At 44.3% G+C, this 19,895-nt stretch overlaps 1 protein-coding gene across 1 annotated transcript; it reads left to right on the forward strand.

Annotated features, from left to right (window-relative positions):
* Positions 1-2,163: 2,163 nt before the first annotated feature.
* LOC146027580 (solute carrier family 46 member 2-like) lies at positions 2,164-16,393 on the forward strand. The gene is made up of 4 exons (XM_083158271.1): positions 2,164-3,421; positions 9,343-9,426; positions 11,155-11,311; positions 15,723-16,393. The coding sequence occupies exons 1-4, from the start codon at positions 2,350-2,352 to the stop codon at positions 15,778-15,780; spliced, it is 1,371 nt and encodes a 456-aa protein (XP_083014397.1). The 5' UTR covers positions 2,164-2,349; the 3' UTR covers positions 15,781-16,393.
* Positions 16,394-19,895: the final 3,502 nt, after the last annotated feature.

Here is a 19,895-nt window from a genome sequence, read left to right on the forward strand (position 1 = left end):
ATTCTTTGTATTTTGCGAACGCCTCCTCATTCAAGTTATTTTTATAGAATTTAAAGGCTCTGGTTTTATTGTTGATAGCTGACCTTACTTTTTTGTCCAACCATGGTGGCTTTTTTTTTGTTGAATTTACCCTTAGTTACTTTAGGAATGAATTCAATAGTTAGTGAATCAAGCACCTTTTTTAGAGTATCCCACATTTCCTCTGCATTTTTTCCCTCCATAACCGTTTCCCACCCAATTCCTGTTAGGGCTTCCCTGAATATTGGCTTCCTGGTGCTCACCTGCTATACTTAGGATTCAACTAACATTTAATGTTTTATGGAATTCCATAATTACAGCTAATTACAGCTATTTAACACAATAAAATATTTTGTAAAGGATACCGTTCTCACTACAACAATTTTTTTCAGCCTGTGCTGGTACACCATTCTTTGTTTTTTAAGTATAGAAATGAGTATCTTTCATAATAAGCCCATAGTGTTTGGTATTGCTTGCCCTTGGGGATACAGGGAGAGTGAACGCAGTGTGAGAGGGAGCATGCAGGGTGGGACAGGGGACGCAGTGTGAGGGGGTATGGGTTGAGAGAGGGTGCACACTACCTGACCCTGCAGAGATATCTGATTGTGGTGAGCACCTTGCGGCATTAAGCCCAGCCCACTTGATACCCGCGAATCGCGGAACTCAGGCCTCCTGCCCATTCAACCTCTGAGCAGCTGCAGCCAGAGGGAAGGGTGATAGGGTAATAATATCAGCTCACAGGCAGCACTGATGCTGGCATGGGTGCCGGTGTAGGTGCTGCTCTCTTTGGTCTCACCCCCAGCCGCGCCATTAACCCCTAACCCAGTGGTTCCGAAACTTTTTTGAATCACGGCACCATAGAGTATCAGAATTGTTTTCACGGTGCCCCTAGGTTAAGTTTATTGAGAATTTTTTTTAAATATTGAATTAACTAAATTGTTTTACTTGCTTAGGTTTTATTATGTGGTGAGGGACAAAATTTGCTTTTGTTTGTCCACATATTTTATGACTGGCAGCAATAAGTGCTGTTTACCTATTAGAGACCATGACTTATTTGACTTGGACCACCAACTCAAGGCACCCCTGTAATTGCCCTGAGGCACCCCAGGGTGCCACGGCACACAGTTTGGGAACCACTGCCCTAACCGGTCAGCCCTGGCATGGGTTTTTAGAGGCATGGCTGCAGGCACTTACATAAAAGTGACCCCCTGCTGTGGCATTACACTACTGCCTGTTGAAGCCCGCTGCTGGTTTAAAAAATACAGGGGGACAGCTACTTCTTTTGTCCCCTGTATATTTGGAACCAGGACTGATCTCAGAGCCCGGTGCTGGTTTAAAAAAATACGGGGAACCCCTACTCAAGTTTTTCCCTATATTTTTGGGACCAGGACCGGCTGAAAAAGCCCGGGCTGGTTATGCCTGGAAGGGGGAACCTCACACTGTTTTCTTTAACAATGTGCAAAAGAAGAACATTTCTGTTACTTAAAAAATTGCAACTTAGGTTTTTTTACACACCTAAAAAAAAAATGTTTAAGGGGTGTTACCAGTGCAAACATATTCAAATTAACTGGAAGTGATTATTGAGGTTAATTATTTATTTATTTATTTATTTACAGTTTCTTATATAGCGCAGCAGATTCCGTTGCGCTTTACAATAGAAGACAGTGATTAAACAAACTGGGTACCAACAGACAGACTTGGGGGTTAGAGGGCCCTGCTGCAAGCTTACAACCTATAGGGATATAGGAGGGAAGCACAAGGACAGGCATCAGTAATAGCATAGCAGTCCCACCAAGTTACAAGTCCAGAAGGGAAGCTATATAGGATAATAATATGCTAAGAACTAAAACAGTACCAGATTACATCATATAACCAGTTTCTGTGGTTTTCTTTATTTATTTATTTTAAATACAGATTAAAAAAATCAAAACACAAAGTTACAGTAATACAGAGCCAACACCAAACCATGGGCTTGGTGCACATCTCTATATTAAATGTTGTTCTGTTAATGAAAACCACTTCCTTATTCCTTGTTCCACCCAGTATTCTGTCAAATGAGGAAGTCTATACACTTCCTCAAATAATTGCAGTTCTCAAGAAAGCAAAGTTACAGTACTTCATTTAAAGCTCTTTCATTTCAACCCATGCCTGATGTCCTGGCTTTAGGGACAGGAGATTTAAAAATAAATTGAAGATTAAACAGAAAGTTAATTAACAACTTGATGTGAAACTCTGGCAGACTACTGTTCTAACTACAGAACTCACCAACTGAAACCATGAGCGCATGTAACATAAGCTAATGTGGAAGAGAACTTTAAAGACAATTTAAAAATGGTGATGGCAAGGACTTGGATTGAGCCAGTAGTTGCTGGATGCCAGTTATCCAGCTCCTTTTATGAAACTGGCTTACTTCTAGTAGTAAAGGGTTTCTACAACACAACTAACTTTACAACAAATGAGGATGTTCTTCAGAAATCTATTTCTAATTTCTACATTATATACAACTTAATCATCAAATTGACACCTTTGTTATCTGCATATGTTCTAGCTAAAATGGGTGATAAAATGAACAGAAAGATAACTCTTTGTGTGCCAATCAGTGGATACTTTGTTTCTAACTTATTTCTTCTCTTTTTGATTCTTTGGGACTGGCCAATAGAAGTCATGTATGGCACTGCTGCCTTTAATGGTCTTTGTGGTTGGTTCACAGCTTACTGGGCTGGAGTCATGGCATTGGCCTCACTAAATTCCTCTGAGAAAAGAAGATCTCTTAGGCTTATCCTCGTTGAATGCATCTTTGGATTGGCTGGATTTGTTGGCAGCTTAATTTCTGGACATATCTTCATTCATCTTGAAATTGCACATCGCCCTGGAACAGCTCTGATCTCCTGTAGCCTAGCAGGATATGCCTTCTGTCTCTTGTATGTCATATTTATATTGAGAATTCCTCAATCTGAAGTAAGACAAGAAGATACTACCTCAAGGATGGGTGAGGACCACACTGTACATCAAGAAACGGCTAATCAAGGTTTTACAGAACATAGCAAGCTCCTTGACCAGTCAAATAGAAGAGGATCATACAACACATCAGACATTAATATGTTTACAACTAAAGTCACAATTTACCTCCTGTTTCTAAGTGCCACCTTATATAATTCTGCTGTCAATGGCGCTGAAGATGTCATTAATTTTTTTGTTTTAAAGAGTCCACTAAGCTGGGGACCTGTGGAAGTGGGTTATGGAAATGCTGCAGCCTACATGATTTTTATCACTAGTTTCCTAGGAGTTTTTGTTTTATCCAGGTGCCTTTGTGACTTGAACTTAGTCATATTTGGAATGGTCTCATTTTGTGCAGGAATTATAGTAATGGCCTTTGTCCATTGGACCTATCTTTATTACATTGGTAAGTAAATCATTTAAACATATATGTACTTTTAAATGGCTTGTGCAAAATCACATGCAAGTCTATCTGTAGAGGGGTCGTGATTTTGTTTCTGCATTGAGCATATTCCGGAGCAGAAGCCAACTCATGCCCTGATTCTGGTTGACTTGGTAAGGAGCAAAGCTCACAGCTTACTGAGTACCAGAGGGCACACCCCATCACCCCATCAAATCGCCGCCCCCCATGGTCGTATCCACTCACAACCATGCAAGGGAATGTGACACGAAGGCACATCCCCTTGCAAGTCCCACTGGTGGAGAAATCATTCAATAGTCACCGACCATCAAATTATTTCTTCAGGCCACTCAAATATAAGGCAGTGGAGACTGAGTTATATTTGCATCCATTCCGCCGGGTGGCTGACACCATGGGGGAAATTTACTAAAGGAAATTTGTAAAAAAATAGGTGTATTTGTATCCAGAAATACACTTATTTTTGACATTTACTATCCCGAAAATACGGCAATTCGTAGTCGTATTGATGTGCTATCAATACGACTACGAATTGCCGTATTTTCGGGATAGTAAATAATAATAATAATAATAAGTGTATTTCTGGATACAAATACACCTATTTTTTACAAATTTCCTTTAGTAAATTTCCCCCCAGGTGACATCAGCCGCCAGCCCCTGGCACATCTCCTCCCGCCCGAATTTCCATGGGAACGTCCAGCATTTTCATGGGGACGTCCATGAAATGCTGGGTGTTCCCATGGGTGACACCCGGGCCAGCTGCCCCACGCCCACACTGCCCCGGCCAAATGGGTCGGAGACTTTGTAAATCGCCGAGTCCATTCGCCCAGCGACCCTGCACATATGCATAAAACATTATGCTCATACGCAGAAAGAAAACATTGCTCCCACGCGCAAACACAGGGGGGGAGCGTGTGATGTAGAATGACCCCCTCAGTGCAATTCAAAGTGAAATTAATCTTGGTCGCACTTCTAATGGATGACATTTAACTAGGTGGTTGTATGATTTGCACATTGGCACTGTGTCAGAGTCTTCTCCCCTGCCACCTGTAATGAGGCCTACACACGGCGCGATACTGCTGAGCTATCTGAGCAATGTAGATCGGTCAGATCACTCACCAAGATGGCTCAGCACACAGTGCTGTACAGCAATGTTTCAGTGCTGTGTGCTGAGCGATCTGTCAGGGCCAGTGGTCTCTGGTGCTATCACTGTGCGATAGCGTTGCAAAGGCCATGCATCGCTATGGCCCCTACACACAGAGCGATGTAGGTGCATCTCTTAGAATGCCCTGAAATCACCCCATGTGTAGGCCCCATAAGACAGGAGGTTGCCAGTACAGAGACTGTATGTATGCCGTCTCCTCTGGCCCATGGATACATTTGGTAGCCTGCTAAAATTACAGTTAATTATAATATGGTTAATTATTTTATAATGACTGCTTTATTACATTATACTGCACTTCAGGATTTGAAAATGGTCGAACACAAAAGATGACAATAGCAATGAATCATGTACTTCAGACTGTGGGAACATTTCGGCACTCTTCTAAATATTTATTGAAATATAGTGCTACTAATGTAATGTATTAATAGGTTGAGTCTACATTTTACATACAGACTGCAGACACAGAGACACTAAACTGCATGAAACACTAAAATGTTTTATTGACAAATAAATAGCACGCCTAAACATTTCTGAAATCATTTTGAATTTGAGGCAATCCTCAGATGCACGCCTTCACTTAAGTAAAATTGCTAATCTATCATATCCAATGTGTCACCGAAATAATCTACATATACATCGATCCACCTTAAGTAGCTGCTATGTTTACCAGTATGCAAGAGATGCAGGAGCACTATGCATTAATTACTCTTCACATAGTAGCGAGGTGTACTAAGCTTAGAAGACTGATAAACCACCAACCAATCAGCTCCTACCTGTCATTTTTCAAACACAGCCTGTAACATGGCAGTTAGCAGCTGATTGGCTGGTGGTTTATCACTCTCTATTTTATCACTTTTCAAGCTAAGTACATCTGGTCCATAATATACATTACTTTTTGGAGGTTGGGGGTGTACCTGCGCACTGAGTGCTCCCTGGTCGGGCTAGCTTCAAAGCACTTAAGTATAGTCTGACTCAAACTATACTGAAAATGGTAATCATAGAGAATAATGGGGATTAGTGCTGAGCTTTGCCCTGGTGTACGTGTAATCAGATGTGACTACAGATGCGAGTATAAGTATGAGTATAGGTATAAATGATATCGGACACAGTTATGTAAATTGAAAAGGAAATGTTTTTACTTGGTGATAACTTATATCCGACAAAAAGAATAAAAATTAATTATTCATTCAATTAACGGTGAAGTGGTAACAAGTGAAAACTATCGTCTGCAGTGTCGGTCTAAAAGCAGTAGTATTTCTAGACAAAGACAAGCAATTACCCCACAAAAAGCTTGCGCATCGGACTTGCTGCCCGTCTTGCCAAGGTGATTGTGGGTAAGCAGACAGATGCTTGGTCTTTTTAAGTAAAAGTCACGGATCCTGTCACCCGCTCAAGTGCACACGGCTGCTACACCGGGACCGCTACACGCTGTGGGACCCACACGCGTGCGGCGGTAACACGTAGAACAGACCCACTGCACACTGGCATACCCTAGGCTGCACCACCAGTAAACCACCTCTGAAAACCCGCACTGTACAACAACTTCGTGGCAAGTTTACAAAGGGGTACCTGAAGCTAACACTGTGTCTGAGCAGCGGGACGCCGCACTCAGACAGAGACTCTCTGCAATTTGTGCAGCACCATTGACCAAAATCCGTGACTTTTACTTAAAAAGACCAAGCATCTGTCTGCTTACCCACAATCACCTTGGCAAGACGGGCAGCAAGTCCGATGCGCAAGCTTTTTGTGGGGTAATTGCTTGTCTTTGTCTAGAAATACTACTGCTTTTAGACCGACACTGCAGACGATAGTTTTCACTTGTTACCACTCCACCGTTAATTGAATGAATAATTAATTTTTATTCTTTTTGTCGGATATAAGTTATCACCAAGTAAAAACATACATTACTTTTTGTTTTATTTAAAAGATTATAAGAGGTTGTTAGCATATATTTTTTGCCAAAGATATTAACTTGCCCACCAATACTGAGATCACCTTGTCGAGCAGGTCCCTAGCACTTTGGGGTTCATATGTGCATAAACAGCAGTGCACTGAGATCTCTGTATACCAATGTAAACACTGTAACCAGTGTTCCCTCTAAGCTGTGTGCGCGTGCGCACGCACACAACTCGACGAGTGTGCGCACAGACATTACAACAGAGCACACAGAGCAGCAGTGGTCCCTTTTTGCAGTTGTGGACTCAATTAATGTGTGTTTCACCCATTAACTACATTGTGTGCTGTGTTTTGAATGTTTAAATGTTTAATATCATTTTGAAGTAAAGTTAACACAAATGCTGAACGTCATTTTCCAGTTATATATAAGTGGCGCACAAAAAATTAAAATTTCCTTCCAAAGTTGCACAGCCAAAATCTTTTGCCGCACACAGCCTTTGTAAAATTAGAGGGAACATTGACTGTAACACTATGTGGTTGCTGTCACCAGACACCCCTCTTCTTCAGACGCGTTACAACTCCATCAGGAGTCATTTCAAGGTCTGAATGTGTGATGGATTTCCTTAGCAATCCCTTCCTTAAAGCCCTGTCCTTAATCATGCACCGTGGGCAGCTGATAGCTATACAGCTTTATACTTCCAGGACAACATGCTACAAATGGATGCGTGATGACATCATCCCTATATTTCCACTCCTGGCTGATCACATGTCCCGCTCTGATTCATTTGGTTGGTTTATTTATGGTTGTCATAGAAACTCGGGGAAGCTCCGTTTGTATCCCTTACATTTCTAGAATCAACAAATAACAGGCATTAAAATCATATACAAGTAATCCGATAAGACCAGTTTATAAAAACCACTTAATCTTGAAATTGAGATTGAGACCCCCTGGTTGTAAAGTGCTGAAATTATATATAGTTCCATTTCTACTTTTCTTTAGTGTCCCTTAATCCATCTCAGCCTGCAGAATATCTTAATTGCTTAGGGGGAGCACTGGTGACTCTTATTGAAGTGGTCAGATAAGGAATGCGTTGCCAGCCCTCTTTTAATATTCTGGAGATCCTCCCTGAACCGATTTTTCAATGCCCTAGGCATGTCCAAACTGTGGCCATCCATCTGTTGTGAAACTACACAACCCAGCATGCCTAGATGTACGGCCAATTAGGGTTACCAACTTATCCATTTAATTCTGGACACATATTACTTACACAGGTTCTGTGGCTGGCTGACTTCAAGACTCCATTTCACCTGGTTTTAATCAGCCACAGAACCTGTGTAATTAATATGTGTCCAGAATTAAAAGGATGAGGTGGCAACCCTATGGCCAATGTACCAAATATCACAGGAACATTGTATGCCGTACAACATGTTTTTGGAATTACAAGTAATGAAGTCCAATCTAATTAGCTTATTTTATTAGAATACCCTTTAATATTTCTACTATCGATGTATACCCCACACCTTAAAATCCCTTTGACTTAATTGTTGTAATTGGTTTTGTGGTTGCTAAATTAGAACTGATGGTCACAGATTTTTTGTATATGCGCTCTGGTTTCTGTAGTATCATATGACCAATCACTGGATCCATTAATATCGTCTTTGGAGATATTCAGGTGGGATGCAGTTTAAATCCCGGCGGCCGGGAGCCCGGTGTTCAGAATCCCGACGCCGGAATCCCGACCGCCAAAATCCCGACAGTTTCTCCCTCCGTGGGTGTCCACAACACCCCTGGAGGGAGAATAAATTAGCGTGCCGAGCGTAGCAAGGCACCAGGCCCGCTGTGTGGCGAGCGCAGCGAGCACGTAAGGGGGGGGGGGCGATCCACGCCGCCCCCCCCCCCGTCGGTAATTCGGCGGTCGGGATTCCGGCGTCGGGATTTTGAACGCTGGGATCCCGACCGCCGGTTTTTCATACTGAATCCATTCAGGTAGATTGGAGAGAAATAAGGAATCATCAGCACAGCATTTTGGTGCTGGATAAGTTATTGTATCTATTGTTGTGTGTGCATGTTTGGTGAAGGGGTAAGGAAAAACCCCACACAGATATCATTTTCCAATAGTGGTTGGACTGAGGCGCAGTTTGTGGGATACACCATCCATTTTTGAGGAGGGTTTGTGAGGTCAACAAAGAGCACTTCCAGCCTGTCTCAGTCGCAGATGAGTGGAAGCCTCAAATTTAAGGTCCATAGACACTGGGCGACTATGCACAGCGTGTATGGACAGCGATGATCGGATTCATCGATGGGGGGAAAGCCGCTCAGTGCATACACACTGAGCGCTTTCCCCTGGCCCGGCGCCGACGGAAGGGGGAGGACGGCGTTGCATAGCGGAGCGCTATGCAAAGCCGTCCTGAAAGCCGCTGATCTGCTGGTATAACGCTCACCGCCGGGGCATACACACGGGGCGGCTTTGAGCTGAAAGCCGCTCAAACCTGCTGTTTTGAGCGACTTTCAGGTCAAAGTGGCCCAGTGTGTATGGGCCTTTACTCACATTTGCTCAGATGGCAAGTACTCTTTGATGTTCTGGGATCGGCAGATGCATTTACAAATGCATGGTGATTAGCGATGCATCATTTGACTAGGGGTGTTCATTCTCTCCTTCTGGCTAGCAGCTTTTTACTTGCTGTACACTGCATTTTCTCTATATATCAATCTACCTGAATTAGCCCTACAATTAGCTAAAATCCTGGTGCTACCTGTAATTTACACGCAATTACATAATTGGGTCTATAATAAAAAAAAACATCAAGTGCATTTTATACCCAATTTATAATTCACATTGTTTTTCAGCCAGAGTTGTGATGATGTTTTCTCTGATCCCCTTGCCAACTATCAGGGCCATGTTATCAAAATATACCAAAGAGTCATCATATGGTGAGTCGTACAAAGTACATGTTTTTATCTTTTATAACACATCCAAAACAAATATGCAAAATAAAAATGAAATTTAAATGACCAAAAAGTCCCGATATTATGGTAGAACTCTATTAAGCAATCAAAAGTATTCTAGTAAAGGGCAATTGTGGTTTGAATTTATATTGTAATATAGAACCATCGCATTTTTTCAGTTATGTCCCCTTACCATTTAAGGAACCTTATTACCCTCCAGAACATTAACTTGAAGGCATGTGCTTTCCTGTGCGCATCAGATCGGATCCAGCAATTGAACCTGCTGCACATAAGATACATTGGAATTGCAGTGGTCAGTCACATCACAGCTGCCTTTTCGCATCCGATTTCCCTTGAACTCCCCCCGGTAGCTCCCAGGAGTGTCCTTTCATCCGATTTGACACTTGATGTGCCATATTTACATGCAACTTTTTTTGCACTGGAATTCTGAATGCCAGGATTCTGAAAGTACGTATGGCGGGGACCATGTGTGTCAGACTGGTACTTAGGGCTGACCTGGGGGGTGGGGGGCTGGTTAGGGTTAGGCTGCGGGAAGGGAGAGTTAGGGTTACTCACTTGGAAGGGTGGGTTAGGCTGCAGTGCAGGGGGGTTAGGTTTAGGTGGTATGGTGTGGGGAATAGGGTAAAGGTCAGTTCCAGATTTCCCATTAGGCACATGAGGCATAGGCCTGCTGTTGGCAGCAGGTTGTTTACAGGGCTACTGTGGCACCCGTAGCATAACCCTAACCTTCCTGCATCCACAACTTAACCTAAAATCCCCAACCCTACTCTTCCCCGGCCTGGGGTATCGATCCCCAGTATACTTACCTTCGGCATCCTGGCAGTCGTGATCCTAATTGAGATTGGGATTCTGCCACTGGTGATCCAGCTGTAGTCAAAATATCAGCATCGGTATAGTCAATGCCGACATCATGACTGCAGGGATGCATTCAGCATCCCATTTTTTTTATCCCCTTAGAGATTGAGAACTTGGAATAATATTGTAAATTTGGGTTGTTATATATTATGTCGAGAATGTCTAGTTTGACAATGTCTAGGTCTGACAGTTGTCTGAATCGGTTGACGTGAAATTTTAAATTTTTTTACTGTCAGTGTTGACTCGCTTTGCTGGCTGTGCTTCAGGCCAGGTGCCTCGCTCCACTACCGCTGCACTCGGCACACTTTACCATTCTCAATGAGTCCATACGGATGGTAAAGTATGAAAAGGCTATAAAAAAATTATAAAAAAAACCCTCATGTCGACCATAGCCATGTTGGCATTTAGCTTGTGCTGACCTTTTTTGCAGTTTGATTTTTAAGTGGAAATGATTGCCGCTTTAAAAAAACTGGAAATTTCTTACTTTCTAAATCTCTCATCCTATTAAATTCAGATGTGATCGCAGTATAAATTTGTTTGGAAAATGGGAAAAACCATGTGCACTGCAGGTGGGGCAGATGTAACATGTGCAGAGAGATTTGGGTGTTATTTTGTTTCTGTGCAGGGTAAATACTGGCTGCATTATTTTTACACTGCAATTTAGATTTCAGTTTCAACACACACCACCCAAATGTAACTCTCTCTGCACATGTTACATCTGCCCCACCTGCAGTGCACATGGTTTTGCCCATTTTCCCAAAAAAATTTGTACTGCAATCAGATAATAAGGGCCTATGCGTTTATCTGTTACATGCTCTTTCATTTGTTGCTTCACAGGAAAAGTGTTTGCAGTGCTGCAGATGGTCATGGGAGTTGTTGCTGTGGCAGCTTCCACAGCATTTATTGAGATTTACCAAGTTACACTAAACTGGTTTAGTGGATTCAGTTTCATCGTAATCTGCTCCATTGCCTTCATCAGTCTAATTCCCATCAGGTAAAAATCTATATTCCATGAGCTGTTACTGTTTTATCATCCATATAAGTACCAATATAAAAATAATACTATTAGTGAGGTTATTTTTCTTGGATCCTAAAGGCCTATGTACTAAGCCTAAGAAATAAAAAGGACAGAGATAAACTTCCAACCAACCAGCTCCTGTCATTTTTCAATGGATTTGTGTGGAATACTGCTATCGGAAGTCCCAAAAAAAAAAGGCCTGTCCCGCAAAAATCCATTGGGAGGTATTATATGGCAGTTAAGAGCTGATTTGCGGTTACTTCTGTCCACTTTCTCTCTCTTTCTCTCTCTCTGAATCTTAGGGGATGATTCTGGTTTGCGCATGCACATTTGTGCACATGTGCAAACCCCAACTGCGAACAGCCTCAGCGATTTACACTGTCAACTGGCTGTTCGCAGCAGGAGGAGGTGGTGGCGGCGATGGGACATGCAAATGCGGGTGGACAGAGTGTGCCGGGAGCGGGCGGCTGGCGTCCAATGACATCAGCCTCTGGCCTGGCTTCGTCCCGGCACCTGAAAATATCAGTCAGTCTCCACTGACTTATATTTTGCAAGCCCAGGATAAATCATTTGATGGTCACTGACTAACTGCGGACACATGCGAGGGGATGTGTTTTCATAAAACATCCCCTTGCATGGATGCGAGGGGATATGGTGGCGGGGAGGGGGAAGCAAGGATTCACTGGGGTAGGCACTCTGGGACTCGGTAAGTTGCGAGCTGAGCTATCTGTCATGGGCAGTGTTCTGGCGATGACTAGATTTATACTGCATGCACAGGGGGGCATACACACAGAACGCCTGTGCTTAATTTCTAAGCGATCTAGTCAAATTGCTTAGAAATAGTCCTCACTTTGGGCCTTATTCTGTGAAGTTCGCACCGTTATGAGAGGATTAAATGCTGTCAACCCCATGCACAGCCCCCCGACCCCCTCATTCGCCAAATTTGCCCGCACGGCTGCGTATGGATGTTTTGCATAAACATCCATTCGCAGCCTTGGGTGCGGGGACCAAATCATTCGACCATCGAATGATTTGGAACAAGCATGCAATACAAAGACACTCTCAGGTTTGTACACAAACAGGGTGGGCAGCTGATATCCACCCCTGGCAGCCGCTTCACTCCCTAATTTTCATGGGAACGCCCAGCGTTTTCATGGGAACACCCATGAAATGCTGGGCATTCCCATGGGCGTGTCCCCTCGCCAGCACCCCATGTACCCTGCCCATCACTGGTAAGTGTGGAGGGGACTCTGAACTAGCACTTCGCCGTGCCCATTCACACCCAGCATATGCACACTAGTAAAACATCGGTCCCCTGTGCGAACGAACGGGGGACCGAGTTAACTAGAATAAGGGCCTTTGCCCGAGTGTATGCCACATAAGGGCAGAAAGGCATTAGATGGGATCACTGGAGTTGCATGCCCCTGTACACCCTCCAGGGGGGTAACCAGAACTCTGTGGGACCCATAACAAAATCTTGAAAGGGCCCCCAGGTATTGTCACTATAATGCCACTTAGGTGGAGCAGAAGAAAGAGTGAGCAACAAAAAGTTTGTCAGGGAAAGAGATAGAGAAAAAAGAGAGAGGGGTGGTAAGGGAAGAGCTTTATGGAAAAAGAGAGACTAAGTGAAAATGAAAGAGGAGCGGGAGAAAGATACAGTAAGAGAAACGCACAGGAAAGAGAAAAAGAGAGGAGAAAGATAAGTAGATGCAAGAGAGATAAAGGGAGAGTGTAAGCAGGTATAAGAGAGATTGTCAGGGATGAAAAAAAAAGAGAAAGAGTACCAGGAGGAGAAAGGTGCAGACACAGGGAGTGAGAGAGGGAAGGAGCAGGCAAGGAGGTGCAGGAAAGAGAGAGAGCGATGAGAGAGGGAGGAAGGAAGGAAGCGAGGGGGGAAGGAAGGGAGGGAGTAAGGGTGGGAGGAAGGAAGCGAGGGAGGAAGGAAGGGAGGGAGTAAGGGTAGGAGGAAGGAAGGGAGGGAGTAAGGATGGGAGGAAGGAAGCGAGGGAGGAACAAAGAGAGGGAGTGAGCAAGGGAAGGAGGGCGGAAGGAGGGAAGCGAGGGAGGAAGGAAGCAAGGGAGTAAGAAATCGAGGGAGGGAGGAAAAAAGCGAGGAAGGGAAGGAGGAAGAAAGTGAAAGAGGAAGAAAGGGAGGGAGTAAGCAAGGGAAGGAGGGCGGTACGAGGGAAGCAAGGGAGGAAGAAATGAAGGAAGCGAGTGAGGGAGTAAGCAAGGGAAGGAGGGTGGAAGGAGGGAAGGGAGGGTGGAAAGAAGTGAGGGTGGAAGGAAGGGAGGAAGCAATGGAGGGAGTGAGCAAAAGAGAGATTAGGGTGGGGCGATAAAAAAAGAGGTATGAGGAGTGAGAGAAAAAGAGGGTGGCTGTTGGGGGATACAACAGAGATGGGGGATACCAGGAGGGGAGGAGGAGAGAAAAAGAGGAGAGATGGAGAACCAGGCTGTGACAGGCATCTAGTTAACCCACTCCATGCACCCCAGCCCCCCACCCATACCTCAGTCTGTCCCCTCCACTCCGTCAACAGTAAAAGTTGTCTACCTTCATTGTCACTGGACTCCTGCTACCCATTCAATGCTGCCGCCAGGACTCCATCTTCACAGGTCATTGCAGCCTCCAGGTCTTCTGCTCCTCGGTGCGCCCAGGTCTCATGCGGCACCCAGTCTCCTGCTATCCCACCTGCCCATTCTTTTCCCCGGCATGGCCAGGTCTCCTTCTTTTCGGTGCAGCCAGATCTTCTTCTTATCTGCCTTTGTGTTGGCACCAGCAGCAGGAGAGGTCAGGTGGGGAGGAGCACACAGTTGCTGACCAGGTAGGGGGGGGACAAAGTTTAAAAAAAAAGAATGAATAAAAAAAACTTCAAGAGGGTGCAGGGGATAGCCTGCTGGATGCTGGTCTTCAGGAGGGTGCAGGGGATAGCCTGCTGGACACCAGACCACATAGCAGTTGCATCCCCTGCACCCTCTATAGTTACACCACCAACACCCTCTAATAGTGACTGTCTGTGTCAACTGGCTTTCTGGTGGCCTTCCCATATTTGCCAACCTCAATTCTCCCTCTCTACTTATATCCTTCCATTTATGGATCTGCTGTGTCTGTCATATACAGTCGCAGTAAGAAGCATGCACAACTTAAGCTGGCCATATGCCTAAAGATGTATTGTCCGGTCTGGCTGGTTGGAACCAAACTCTGGTAACTTATGGGAGAAAATGACAGTTGACCATTTGCTTTGAATTGCTGGAAAACTGTCCAAAACAGTCATTCATTCATTACCAGATTTTTGGGTACTTATGTATTATCTGGGCTCCCATGTTAAATGTACCCCATTTTTTCATACCCCTACTATTCAACTACGCATGGAGTTGATTTTATATAGTGTGGCGAGCGCAGCGAGCCACCGTGCCCGAAGCGTGGCGAGGGGACGCGGTCTCATAAGAAAAATGGGAGCCCAGATATTACATAAGTACCGATTTTTGTTCAAACCAACCAGATTAGTCAATAAATGTATAGGTGTATCACCAGCTTTACCCATGTATTCCTCTGTTCCCATCCCTCCCCAAGTGCAGGGCCTCTATCTAGGGCTCCCTGAGGCCAGCATGTATTTAAAAATATATTTTTTTTTTAGCGAAAGGTTTTGTGCATGGGAGTGGGGTAGTGCTGTAGCTTCACCTATCTGACAATTATTAATGGTGCTGAACATTGGGAGCCAAGGCACACTGACTGCACATTACTGGAAGTTGGCCCATGAGATTTTGCACAAGAGGTCAGAGGCTGAGAAGCTTGTGCTGAGCTCTGATTGATGGCGCTCATCACATGCTTTTCAGGCCCATGGAAGTCAGCAGCGTCCTCGTCATGGGAGGGTTTTTAATCAGAGGCAGCTCTGAGCCTGTGAGGTCTTCTACAGAGTAATGTTCAGAGGGACAAACAGGCTTTTCATGTGGTATAGATACATCAATCCTCCACCCTGCAGTTACCTATTGACCAAGTCTATACTGCCTTTACTCTGTGTTTATTATTTTCCCATGTAATATTCTCCAGTGCAGTTTGAGGCTAGTAATGACAAGTGGGAGGGGGCCCCCCTGTCTAATGTGACCTGGGCCCCCCAAAGGCATAATCTGTCTGCCCAAGTGTTCCACTGCCTCCTCTTGCCCCAAATGCAAATCTGTCCCCATCCCTTTCCCAGGTTTGACCGATTCTTCCCCAAGTGTGCTTTTGTCCCATCCCTCTCCAAGTGCGCCCTCTCTCATCACCCCAAGTGTGCCCCAGCCATCACCAAATGTGCCTCTGCAACCCTCTGATGCAGCAACTACATCTGACAATAATATTTTGAAATTCTTGCTAATAATGTATATTGTTCTTATATGGTTTCCACAGTGTCATAGCCTGCAAGACAAACACAAGAAGAAAATCACAGCAAGATGTTCAGGAATAATGTGTTTACAATGGACAGAAAGATACTCACTCAGGAGTCTATGTACTAAGCTTTGGAGAGAGATAAAGTGGAAATAATGTACCAACCAGCTTCTAACTATCATTTTTTAATGGGTATATAACTTCCTCACCTTCCACCACCCCTCCCAGAGAGGAACCATTTAAAGATTTATTTGATCAAGCCAAATACAGCCCCCTATTGGTGGTTCAATGGGCCAAAGAGATCTCTGACAACTTCACAAAGCAAAAACCACATTGCAGACTCAAGACGCGACACTTGTGGCTCAGCGTCAAATTAGAGGACTTATAGAATCGCAACCTGCAGAACAATATTCATCTAACCGGTGTTCTGGAAACTATAAAACCAGAAGGTCTTCACGCACTGGTCTCCACCTGGTTACCTGAGGCTTTGGCTTGTCCCATTAGCTCATCCCTTTACAAGTGGAACGAGCCCACCGCATATGATCGGACCACCAATCCACCCAAAAACGGCCTTTACCTGTAATCTTCAGGCTTCTCAACTATTTGGACAAAGTCCAGATCTGCAAATTTGATGGACTTTCTTATGAAGACTCAAGTTACTCATGTTCCAAGATTTTTCTTTACAAGTCTCTGCAAGGTGAGAAGCATTTTTACCTATTTGCAAGGGTTTGTTTAATAAAAGGCATCAATTTTGCTTTATTGTATCCAGCAAATTTAAGAATTATTAAGGATAATAAGCCGTTTTACTTAAATACTCTGTATACTCCGGCCGTAGCCCAGGATTATATCTCGTCCATTTCACCTGATTATACCCATATATCCATGTAGGATAATGACTGATCACTAGTATGGTGCTAAATATTCTTTACAGTAGCTTTATTATTCTTAACGTTCAGATTTACTAAATGTAAATAATGCATGTTCACTCTTTTTTGTTGTTACTTTTGCTATACTGTTTTATATAAAAATATACATGGGGATTTGCAGGAATGATAGCTTTGATAGCTATTGGCTATTATTGTTCTATTTCCGTTACCTTTCCATTCTGCTCTGTATCAACTACAAATTGAGGCAGCTGCTGTGGTTCTCCATTTTGGTTCTGACAAATTTACTAAAACTGACAGGTTTTATGATTTATTTTTTCATTTATGTTTTTTTTACACGCGTATGGCTATTGCAGATATATATTTCATTATTACTATTTTTTCATATATTTGTGCCTGCTTGCTGTGACATGCGTGAGGATTTTCAGTTATCCCCAGATGGAGATTGGCTAATTTATAACATGTATGGCTAGTTCTACGGTCACTAAGAATCATCTGAAACTGATCTCTTGGAATGTCGGAGGCTTGAATATGCCAATTAAAATAAAGTATTAAGACATGTTAGGAAATGTTGCCCTCGTGGTCTTTTTACAAGAGACTCACTGAAAATTAGGGGATCCAAATGTTCCAACAGTGATCCAGAAGGACGATTTCTATTTTTAAAAATATCTTTAGAAGGATTACTCTACAATCACTCGAGCAAATTGTTTATGCACCCACGGGACCTTTTTCTCACCCACCCATAACTCATTTTCCTGTTTAGATTTCTGGTTAATCTCCAGCACATTGTTTCATAGATTATATCATAGACCTTATTTCAGAGGCGGATTGGGGACAAAAAGTGGCCCTGGAAAATTTCTGGAAGTGGCCTCATGGTTGCACCAAATCAAAAATGGGCAGAGCCAGCATAACAGTAGGCGGGATTCAGTGGCGTAGCTAGAAATATTGCGCCCCCCTGCAGATTTTTTTTTTGCGCCCCCCCCATCATACATTAATTATAATTGTTTTCATACATAATACTTCCTGTCCCCCATCTCTATAATCGCTCCTATGACCCATAACAATTATGCCTCCTGTCCCTCCTATCACAGTTATCCCTTATCTGCCTGTTCCCCCACTAAACAGACATTACAGAGAAGTTCAGACCTGGCAGGCAGACAGGCAGGCTTCAGGAGCAGGTGTCCGGACTCTGGACACAGCGAAGTTCCTGTAGTCATTTCTTCTTTCATCTCACTCTCTGACTGTGGCAGCCTTTATAATCAATCTAAAGCCTCACTGTAATATGCTTTACTGTGAGGATTTGGGTTGATTGTAAAGCCTGCCACAGTCTGTATGAATCAAGCGAAGTGTGGCAGGGACAGGAGGAGAGGGAGATCGTTATGTATGAAGCTGGCCTCGCTGCTGTCAGTGTCACAGACGGGTGCAGGCTGCAGCATCCAGGCATCACACCTCATTTCAGCAAGGGAGCACTTCACATACCTTGCTGAGATGCCAGAACTCAGCCCCCGGCATTCTCCTCCTGCCTCCAGCTCCTGCATTCACAGGTACTGTGGTGACTGTGACACTGCGCCCACATATTGCTGGCTCCCCCCCGCAGTGGCTTGGGCTGCTGAGCCTTAGTTACGCCACTGGCGGGATTCCTACATCATATACCTAGAGACATCGGTGACAGACATCGGCCGGTGGGGAAGGGGGGTGGGCATTGTGCAGCTTAGCCCTCCTGCAATATAGTAGAAATAAATTGTATTGTACAGCACAGTCTATTTCTACTTGCATTACTTAACGTGTGGGGCTGCGGATTGGTATCGCAAGCCCCCATAACACTGAGCAATTTTGGCTTACGATTTTGACTAAATGTAGGTAAATATGTAGGGCGTGGGGAAGGGGCATTGTCACAATTTAGTACCAATTCACCAATTACCCACACACTGCACCAGGTAGAGCCTCTTAGACACACTATGCGAGGGAGAGCCCCTTAGACACACTGCACCAGAATTACACACCGTAATGCCCAATACACATTGTCACACGCAGCAATGCCCATTACATATTATGCCCCACACCGTAATGCGCATTACATATTATGCCACACGCAGTAATGCCTATTAAATATTGTTCAATACGCTTTAATGCCCACTGCATATTATGCCACACACAGTAATGCCTATTACATATTATACTACGCACCATAATGCCTATTATATTTTATACAACACACCATAATGCCTATTAGATTTAAGGCAACACACCTTACTGCCTATTAGATTTAATGCAACACACCTTACTGCCTATTATATCTTATACAACATACCGTAATGCCTATTATATATTATACAATACCTATTACATATTATACCACAAACCGTAATACCTATTATATATCATGCAACATAACTCCTGCTCACCTACATGCTCGCTGCCAGGCGTTAAATGACTGTTGCCAGGGTTCTCGTGCTCCTTGCCATGGGGAGGGGGGTTTGAACGCTCATTGCCAGGGGGTTACATGCACCTCATCATGAGTTTCTTGCTCGTTGCCACATGGGAATTCATGCTCCTTGCCACTGGGAGTTACACACTCATTTCCCAGGGGGAGATACAGAATCGTTGCCCAGGGAAAGTTTCTTGCACCCCCTCCCCACACACTACACTACCGCCGCTACCATGCATCCTACTGCCCGAACACACTATATTACCACCACTACCCTGCACACACTACTGCTGCTACCCTGCACCCCACTCCACGCACATACAACACTATCACTGATACCCTGTACTGCATCCTCGCACGCTACACTACCACCACTATATGCAGTACAACCGCTATTACCCTGCACACACTTCACTACTGCCGCAACTCTGCACCCCACTCTCAGAACACACAACACTACTCTGCTGCTACCCTACACCCTCCCCACACACTACACTACTGCTGCTATCCTGCACCCCAAACACTATACTACCGCCATTAACCTACACCCCCTCTCCGCACATACTACACTACCGTTGTTACCCTACCGGACACCCCTGTCCCCGCACACACAACTGACGCTACCCTGCACACACTATACGGTACTCTTTACCTAGAAGGGCGCCAGCGATTGAAATCGCGGTCGTCGGGGGTAAAAATCGCGGTCATCGCGGGCATCGCGGGTAAATCGGGATGGCCGCGATGCCCGCGATGACCGCGATCACCGCGATTTTCCCATAGGGAACAATGTTAAAACGGCAGATTGACCGCGATTTTACTGTTAAATGGCTCAATGGACCCGATTTGGGGCCAAATAGGGCAAATTAACCCTTAAATGTCCCC

Source organism: Crinia signifera, chromosome 1 (assembly GCF_055691185.1).
Source record: "Crinia signifera chromosome 1, ASM5569118v1, whole genome shotgun sequence".
Taxonomy (NCBI): domain Eukaryota; kingdom Metazoa; phylum Chordata; class Amphibia; order Anura; family Myobatrachidae; genus Crinia; species Crinia signifera.

Bases quoted from the DNA above. Each gene is read 5' to 3' on its own strand.
- LOC146027580 (XM_083158271.1), top strand. From the start codon at position 2,350: ATGGTGATGGCAAGGACTTGGATTGAGCCAGTAGTTGCTGGATGCCAG. The intron at 3,422-9,342 runs GTAAGTAAATCA...ATTGTTTTTCAG, and splicing joins GACCTATCTTTATTACATTG to CCAGAGTTGTGATGATGTTT. The intron at 9,427-11,154 runs GTGAGTCGTACA...GTTGCTTCACAG, and splicing joins TACCAAAGAGTCATCATATG to GAAAAGTGTTTGCAGTGCTG.